We start from the raw sequence: 9,912 nt of genomic DNA, 5'->3' as shown, positions 1-9,912 counted from the left end.
ATTAGCCCAAGAGACAGAAAGGGCCACATAAACCAGAGACTTCAGCAGCCTGAGACCAGAAGAACTAGATGGTGCCTGGCTACCACCAATGACCGCTCTGACAGGGAACACAACAGAGAGTCCCGGATGGAGCAGGAGAAAGGTGGGGTGCAGAACTCAAATTCTAGTAAGAAGACCAGACTTAATAGTCTGACTGAGACTGGAGAAACCCCGGAAAACATGGCCCCTGGATTCTCTATCAGCCCAGAACTAAAACAGTTTCTGAGGCCAACTCTTCAGACAGGGATTGGACTGGACTGTGGGACATAAAGTGACACTTGTGAGGAATGTGTCTCTTAGCTCAAGTAGATACAAGAGACTAAACGGGTAGCTTCTCTCCAGAAGTGAGATGGGAAGGCAGAGAGGGTTAGGAGCTGGTTGAATGGACATGGGGAATCAGGGGTGGAAAGGGGCAGTATGCTGTCACAGTATGGGGAAAGCAATTAGAGTCATATAACAATGTATATATAAATTTTTGCATGGGAAAAAAATAATAATAAATTAACAGGAAAAAAGAAATGTCTCCAGACACTGGGAAATGTCCTGGGGGGGTTGGGGAGGGGTGGACAAAAATGTCCCTGGGTGAGAACCACTCCTCTAACCATTCAGGTTCACCAGGAAAAGTTACCTACTTAGATAAAAGATCACAGGGACAAGCCTAACCTCAGATACAGAACAGAACTGAGGAAGTCACTTTCAAACTCCCCAGATCTCAGTTTCTGAAGTTAGTTTGGGACTTGACACTAACTTACCAACAACGATGCACTCTGAGGACCACCTATAATAATGTTAGTGATAATTATTACCATACTTAGTAATCATTAGAGCTTTACATATGTCTTTAAACCTCATGATAACCCTATAAGGTACTATTATTCCCATTTTATAGATAAGGAAAACAAAGCACAAAGAGTGTAAATAACTTGCTCAAGGACAGTAAGTAAAAGAGGCAGGTTTGGAACTTAGTCATCTGACCCCAGAGCCCATGACCTAACTACTAAGCTGGACTGCACCCCACTCCTATAGCTAGAAAGCTATTAGATCTGCATTATCCAATATGTAACCATTAGCCATATGCAGCTATTTGATTTAAATTAAAATTAAATAACATGCCACTTTGGAAAATAGTTTGACCGTTCCTCAAAAATATGACCCAGCAATTCCACTGCTAGGTATATACCCAAGAGAAATGAAAACATATGTCCGCACAAAAACTTGTACACCAATGTTCATAGTATCATTATTCATAGTAGTCAAAAAGCAGAAACAGCCCAAATATCCATCAACTGATGAATAATAGATAAATCAAATGTGGTACATCCATACAACGCAATATTGTCGGTGTTGTTAGTTGCCATTGAGTCGGCGCTGACTCATGGCAACATCGTGTATAAACACAATGAAAGTTTGCCCAGTCCTGTGCCATCTCCATGATCTTTGATACGTCTGAGCCCATTGTTCAGACTGTTGTCAATCCATCTCATGGAGGGTTTCCCTCATTTTTGCTAACCCTCTACTTTACCGAACATGTCCTTTTCTAGTGATTAGTCTTTCCTGATGACGTGTCCAAAGTAAGCACAATGAAATCTTGCCATTCTCGTTTCTAAGGAGCATTCTGGTTGTATTTCTTCTAAGACTGATTTGTTCGATCTTGGCCATAAAAAGCAATGAAGTACTGACACATGCTACAACATGCATGAACCCTGAAAACATTATGCTAAGTGAAAGAAGACAGACACAACGGACCACATATTACATGATTCCAATTACATGAAACATTAGAATAGGCAAATCCGTACAGTCAGAAAGTAGATTTGTGGATGCCGGGGACTGGGAGGAGAAAGGAGAAATGAGAAGTGACTAGTAATGGGTATGGATTTCTTTTTGGGGTGATGAAAAAGTTCTAAAATTAGACAGTGATTACGGTTGCACAATTGTATATCTATACTAAAAAACACTTTAAGCGTGAGTTTTATGGTATATAAACTTGTTGTTAGCTCCTGTCAAGTTGGCCCCCAACTCATGGTGCCACCATGTACAACAGAAGGAAACACTATCCAATCCTGACCCGTTTCCATGATCAGTTGCGGACTGGACCACTGTGATCCATAGGGTTTTCATTGGCTGGTGTTTGGAAGTAGCTTGCCAGGCCTTTCTTCCTAGTTCATTTTAGTCTAGATGCTCCGCTGACACCTGTTCAGCATCATAGCAACATATAAGCCTCTAATGATAGACAGACAATGGCTGAGCATGAGGTGCACTGGCTAAGAATCAAACCCAGTTCTCCTGCATAGAAGGTAAGAATTCTACCACTGAACCACCACTGCCCTTGGTATATAAATTACATCTCTATTAATAAAGTTGTTATTTTAAAAATTATATATCATTAAAAGTTAAGTTCCTCAATTACACTAGCCACATTCCAAGTGCTCAACAGCCATATGTAGCCAGTGGCTACTGAACTGGACAGCACAGATACGGATAATTTCTAACACGGCAGAAATTTCAACTGGACAGCACTGCCTAGGTGAATGGATGAAAAGCCTCCTTACAATCTGACTTCAGTCTGCGTTTCCAGTCTCATCTACTATCACACTCCTCTATACACCCACACCCGATGCTTCAGCCACAGACTATAGGTCACCTCCAAACACAGTCTCTGTTTTCACTCTTCCACATCAGGATAAACTTTCCTCCTTCCTGGTCCATAGATATCCTACCCATCCTTATCAACCATCAAAGTCCATTCTAAATGCCTGTTCCTCTACAAAGCTTTCCCTAAATCCCCACCATCCCCTCACCATGACAAAGTCAATGGTTCTCAATGTCCTTTCTCTACACTTCCATTACAATGTTCATCCCTCTGGATTACAGTTCATTTGTAGTTGTACAAATTACAAATCTGTACAAATCTGCACTGCAGGATTACCAGTTACTTGAGAACAGGAATTCTGTTACTCATTCCAGGGTTTCCCAGGGCCTAGCAATACCCTGCTGCAAAAAGGGGACATTTCAGTAGAAGGTTGCTGAATTCTACCAAAAGGACTGACATAAACTGAAGGTACTGATTTTAGACAAATGCTCACTGACATGAAACAGACTAAGAAAATGAGGTAAAAGGGACTAAGATCTCGAAGTCTCACATACCACTATTCTACAAGAAGGAATAAGTGTGACTGCACTGAAAATATCATTCCTAAGAAACAGGAGTAGCTCACCAACAATAAAAAAACTAATCAAATTGAAAAAAAAAAAAAAAATAGATTCCCAACCATAAAACTGTTTCCTGACAGCATCCAATCCAGAACAAAGCCTCACTTCCTTACACCCTCTTCCAAAATCACCTAACACACTCAAATCCTGTAAGTCCTTTCTAAAACCCTCTTACTGAGATGTCCCTCAGTTCCCAACGGTGTGTGCGTTCTCTCCCCTGCAAGAAGTAATAAACCCAGATTGTTTAACTAAAAAAAAGAAAAAGAAAAGAAACAGGAGTAGAATAGGGCTTCTGGGATGAAAACTGAGGCAACAGGAGTGAGTAAAGGGGGGGCAGCAAAGGGTATACTACTGAGTGGTGTGGCAAAAAAAAACAGCAGTAACTGGGGCCCCATCCAACTCAAAGTTTGAAGCTTGGCAGAAGAAAGGTAAGGACTGTGTCTCTAAAGATTTGCGCTACCTTATGGAAAAAGACACTTCTACTAAAACTTTAGTCCCTGGGTGGTGCAAACGGTTAACACGTTCAGTTGCTAACTGAAAGGCTGGAAGTTTGAGTCCACCCAGAGGCACCTTGGAAGAAAGCCCTGGCAATCTACTTCCAAAATATCAGCCGTTGAAAACCCTATGGAGCAGAGTTCTACTTCCACTCAATGGCAACTTTTTTTTTTCTGGTTTACTAAAACTTTATTTTAAACAATATAGTCAGATTTTATGGTAAAATTGAAACAACAGTAGAAAGAAACTCAGTGTATCTCAATCATAATTTAAATGCAACAGACAAATGGCCAGGCCTCACTTTTTGGAGACTCAATTATTCTTTATCGATTCAAGAAATCACAACTGTGAATCGCAGCAACCTGTGAGCTAGGCATGCGAACTTCCCCGGGCCTGGATGACAAGAAATGGCTGCTGCAGTGCAGAACCAGTAACAGGGGAAACAAGCCATCTAATGTCATATATTTCTGATATTAAATGCTTGTGTAAACAAAGATTGTATTGGATAGGACCATTTCAGGGAAAAAATACGCTGAGGTACTCATAACATTTTTGATACTGGAATGAGTACAGCAAGCTCTCAATTCAGAGTTAGCTGGAAGCCACCTGTTGAAATAAGGACAGTGAGTACATCCTATGCCAGAATGGTCTCTGGATAATTTTTTTTGCTTGCTGATTTCTACAAGTCAAAAAAAGAAATCCAGAATTGACTAAATCTTGGTAGATTTGGAGTTAATAATTATATAGTAACTTCCATTCCAAAGGTTAAAATTCAAAACACAAATCTCACCAGAGACATCTAGTACATCCTGAAGAAAGAGGCACGGGTATGAGGCTGGGGGTGGAGGAAGATGGAGGAATTAAGGGAGGGGGGGTGAGGATATGTGGGGGGCCAGGAAGGAGACTACTCATTACAAAAACTTTCCCTTCTCTGTAGGAACTGTAACCACATGATAGCTGTTGGTCGATGCTAGTATCCATCCAATTGGAACTAAGTACAAAAGCCACCCTGTCCCCAAAATAAGTATTGTAAGTGCCAGAGGAATGATAAGAAAGCAGCCTGTGATTGACAAAGCTTCATTAGGACATGACACATCCTCTTACCACCTCCCAGGTGTCCATGATCCGGTAGGAACCTCCATTTTCCATCCCTTCCTCCTGCTGAAGAAGTGGATCCGGTTCCCACCATCCATCAACTCTGAGCCCCACCACAGCTCTCCATTCGGGTGCTGCAGTCCACAGGCCCAGGGCACTGGCCGAGATGTCCTGGAAAGCCAGCCCACATTCCTAAATCAACCTTCTAGCAATATTATTTATTGGTTACTGGGAACCAATATCTTTTAGAGATATTTACAGAAATAGATATGCAAAGGAAAAGCAACAGTTTGCATCTACTCAGAGGCACCTCAGAGGAAACGCCTAGTGATCTACTTCCAAAAAATCAGCTACTGAAAACTCTTACGGAACACAGCTCTACTCTGACACACATGAGGTCACCACGAGTCAGAACTGATTCAATGGCAACTGGTTTGGTTTATTATCATCAACCTATATTTTGTTCTGTCAACACCTATACTTCTTAACTTTACCAGTCCTGAGGGTTATAACTTTTTCTAGTAGACAAATAAAATTTATTTCTCCTTCCAGTTTATGATTTTAACTGGGAAAACAAAGAACCCCAACAAAGCCTAAAACTGAAGGGTCACAGCCCTAGGAAAGAGAATCCATGGGGCCAAAAAATAAGCTCTCTTCCTTCCACATATTATTTCTAATATACATATAGTCTGAGAAAAAAAATAGAGGATACTTCAACAGATAAACGAATTACACTATATACATACAATGGAATATTATTCAGCCATAAATGAAGTACTGATACATTCGATAATGTGGATGAACCTCCAAAACATTGTAAACATTATGCTGCATGAAAAAGTCCAACACAAAAAGTCACAGACTGTAGGGTTCCATTTATATGAAATATCCAGAATAGGTAAATCCATAGAGATAGAAAGCAGACTGGTGGTTGCCAGGGGTTGTGGTGGGTAGGTGGAAATCGAGAGTAACTGTTTAATGGGTGTGAGCTTTTTTTGGGGGGGGGTGAAAATGTTTGGAATTAGACAGAAGTGGTAGTTGCACAACACTGTGAATGTACTAAATGCCACTGAATTGTACACTTTAAATGGTTAATATTATGTTATGTGGATCTCACCTCATTAAAAAAAATAGAGGATACTAATGGGCAAAACAAGATGCATATGAGAAATGGCAGCCCAAAAAGTCCCAGGAAAAAGATAAGTATGCTGGCACTCTGCTGCTACTCTTGGCCACGACACTAAGTCCAAGCACTAAACTGTATGGATTCTGCCATTATGCTGTCTCTGTATGTGTGCATGCCTTTCTGAAAAGGCAGGGAAGAGAAAAGAAAGTGAAGAAAATAGAATGGTAAACCTTGCCAAACGCAAGGGAAGGAGGAGTGATTCCCCCTACTGTACCCCACCCAACTGGGTACCAGGAGTAACGCTCACATTAGGGTTTCAAAATGCCAGCCAGAGCTGGAATTAGCACAAGCAAGCTCCTCTGCCTGGCTAAAAAGCAAGCTACCCAGCAAGAAAAGTTGGGGTGCTCCACTTGCTGCCCATATTGGCATCAGCACCAGCCTCTGCTCAAAAGCCCTGAGCTAGCCCAGATCAGCTTCAGAGACTTCCTCTCCCAGGCCAGCCAGCCTAAGAGCAAGAGCTTTTTACAGCTCTCGTGTGCCCTTCCTCCTGAGAAGTCCCAGTCTACTTCATTCCACCTGCCTTCCAAACCACTTCCAAACTCTAACAAACCACTAAGGGCGCCATGCCTTATCCATTAAAAATGGAGCTAAGATATCTTCAGAACCTTCTCTTGCCAGCTTGAAATAAATATCCTCTCAGCCCCCCTCCCCGTCAGCCCAGCTCAATACCCTATATACCCCTACATACACAGGTATACACAGGGTATCGCTGCCTCAGAGACCTGCCCCACAGAGGGGCACGAATGCGCCCCACATGCCGCAGCTTGGCACTGTCCAGTCACAGCCCCCAGCCCACCTAGCCTAACTGCCGTCGCAAAGGGCCCTCATTTGCTTGGCACCATTGCCTCTGCAACTCCCTGACACCAAAACCGTCACAGATGTCCCGTGAGCTAAACCACGACACCCCCTTTGATTCCTTCAACGCCGGGCATGGGCGCCCTTCTCGGGACTGCCTCCACTCCTGGCGACAACACTCCTTCACACCCCTCCAGCAAGGCACTGACGCCTTCTCCGATCCTCTCCAGCCAGGCCTCGACGACCCCCGGGCCCCCAGCCTGGCTCGGACGCCCCCTCCCGCTTACCTGCGGGGGCTCAGCCCTGGCTGACAGGCGGCTGGGCAGCGCCTGGAGGAGCAGGAGCGCCATGCCACACAGGAGCCTTCTCTCCATCCCCCTCCTGCTCCTGCTCCTCCGCCACGGCGCCGCCACCACCCTCCTCCTCCTCCCTTTCCTCCTTTCCCTCTTCTTCCTTCTTCCCTTCTTTTCCTGTTCCACTCTCGCCTCCCGCTTCCGGCTCTGCTCCACCCCGCCCCAGCCAAAACACCTCCCAGACCCTACGGAGGCTCTCCAATTCCAGCGCTTCATTGGCGTCTGCTCTTCGTTCATTGATCAAAATAGCTGTCGATCAAATCGAAGCCCACCTAGGAAGACGCAAGACCAGAGATTCAGCCAATGAAAAGTAGGAGGAAGCCAGGCCATCTTGGGTGATGCAAGGCCGAGTAAAATGCGTCCTGCCCCGCGGAAGTAACGCCTTTCAGGAGGCGGAGCCACCCAGAACGTGTACTGGAAAGCCTAATTCTGTTGCCGCCATCTTGAGTGTGGCGGAAGTATTAGGTTTCCACAATCTAGCAAAGAAAGAGAAGGGGTACAGTGATTCTAAAGGGTGTTGGAAAGTAAGTTGTTTCTAGAAGGTAACCTAGCGTGCCTAGAGGGGAAAACACCTGCCATCTAAAATCTTATATTTTTTGTCTTGAAGCATAGCCCCAGTATTAGGTCCCTTTCTTTGTCCCAAACTGCCCAAGCAGCAGTTTAGGTCAATTTGAATTATCTGAGTGATTTAGGAGATAATATTGGAGCCATCATTCCTTGTTCTAGAATGTGACCTCGCTGGAGCTGGACTCATAAGGACACCTCAACTGGCCCTGAGGTGTAAAGACAATAACTAGGACAATCTTGGAAGACATCTTTTAGGGAAACTTTCACATAAACAACTCATAAAACACAATACAAATGACCCACACACTTTCCACTCATATCTTTGTTTTTTAGCCTTTAGTGAAGATTTGTTGGACCAATGAGGACCCTCCTTATCATCATTACTGAAACCTGTACCAATGATTGTTAAGAAAGACAATTCAAAATGTAGGATCACAGTTTCTAGCCAATCAGTGAAAAGGTGAAGTTTTCAATGGTTTTGCCCATTTGTAATGTTAATATATACTGATGATTCTGTAATGTTCCTTGGACTCGGACAGATGTGGCTCTGGCAGCATCCTTGTCTGTTTTCCCACTTTTACTTATTCTGTAATATTCCTTGGACTCCAGCAGACATGATCTAGCAGCATGCTTATTCGTTTTCCCACTTTTGTCTATTCTGTAATTTCCTTGGATTTGAGCAGACATCAGCTTTGGCAGCATGCTTGTCAGCTTTCCACTTTTGCCTCTTTGAATATATGCCAAATAAAACTTTCTTTTTGCTTTACTAAACTTTGTCATGTTTTTACCCTAGAACATGAGATAGTTCTTTACCTGAGGCTTAGTGCTCAGTGCCAAGTTTCAGGGACGAAATTCTATTGACTATCTCAAAACCAGTAACCCAGTTGCCATCAAGTTGACATCAACTAATGGTGACATCATGCATAACAGAGTAGAACTGTGCCATATAGGGTTTTCAATGACTGATTTTTCAGAGGTATATAGCCAGGCCTTTCTTCCGAAGCACCTCTGGGTGGACTCAAACCCCCAAACTTTTGGTTAGCAGCTGAGCGTAGAGTTAACTGTTTATACCACCCAGAGACCTCTCTACCTCAGAAGTAGCCCTGAAATCCAACCCGTTGTTTCAATCCATGTTCTCATCTTCTGGTTAAGTACAAATGACCTCCCTGCTGCCTTCCCAGTAGCTGATTCCTCCCTCTCAAATTCTTCCACACACCACAGCAACAGTGCTGTATCACATAAAACCAAACATTATCATGTCACGTCTTCCCCTCTTAAAACACTTCTGACAGGATATATAGTCCAAACTTCTCAGTATGGTCCTCTCTGTAACCTGGTCCTTGCCTACTTCTCTTTATCTCACCTTCTGACACTACATTTCCCCACATATTCTGCTATGGACACTTAAGAGACACCTAATATGCTATGCTATAGCATACTTAACTGCATTTACACACACAGTTTCCCAATTACAAACTCCAAGCCCCCACCTTGTTTCTTCTTCTGGATTCACATAACATTTACCACAAAGTGCATTTAATCTGTAATATCTGCCTGCTTGACCCCTCCCACTAAATTTGCAGCTTTTTCTATGACACACCAAGTCTCACTCTTTTTTTTCTTTTTCTTTAAATCCCTAAAATATCCAGCCGCTATGAGTCAGAATGGACTCTACAGCAAATAAAAACAACAACATACATATCCAGTACAGGGCCTAATCATGAGCTCAACATCTGTAAAATAAATAAACAAATGAAGATCCAATCGCAGAGAACACAGCTGCTTATAGCAGCTAATTTCCTCTCAAGAGGAAACGTTTTACAGCCTGGCCTATCTCACCCATAGCTGAGCCCAGAGGAAGTTGTTCTTGGTTTAACCAGTAACAAAGTGAGAAAAGGTAAGAAATCAGTTTTGCCCCAGCTTATGAACATCCATAGTTCTGCCTCCATCTTGATACAGCTTTCTGAAGTACTGCAAAAGATGGCAGGTATTTTGGTAATGTCAAATTTCTTAGTAATTCATCCATCCCACAAATCAAGCTCCCTAGGGGAGAAATGATAAAAACTGAGGACTAGGCAAGGGCCAAATTATTTTCACAAAAAATTATTTGGTCTCAGTCCAGGCATCAAGAACTATAAGTCCTTCATATAAAGGCCAGGAATCATCATT

General features: G+C 43.1%; 1 protein-coding gene across 1 annotated transcript in view; it reads right to left on the bottom strand.

The window, feature by feature from the left end:
• WBP1L (WW domain binding protein 1 like) overlaps positions 1-7,319 on the bottom strand; it is a 68,510-nt gene extending 61,191 nt beyond the window's left edge. Inside the window, exon 1 of the mRNA XM_004370090.2 lies at positions 7,111-7,319. Within this exon, the coding sequence (XP_004370147.1) occupies positions 7,111-7,197 (87 nt within the window). The 5' untranslated portion in view covers positions 7,198-7,319. The remainder of the gene's footprint in view (positions 1-7,110) is intronic.
• Between the last annotated feature and the right edge of the window lie 2,593 nt (positions 7,320-9,912).

The sequence above is a fragment of the Trichechus manatus genome, unplaced genomic scaffold (genome assembly GCF_000243295.1).
Source record: "Trichechus manatus latirostris isolate Lorelei unplaced genomic scaffold, TriManLat1.0 scaffold00007, whole genome shotgun sequence".
Classification (NCBI taxonomy): domain Eukaryota; kingdom Metazoa; phylum Chordata; class Mammalia; order Sirenia; family Trichechidae; genus Trichechus; species Trichechus manatus.
Note: the sequence above shows the minus strand (reverse complement) of the source record. Positions and strands in the feature narration are given on the sequence as shown.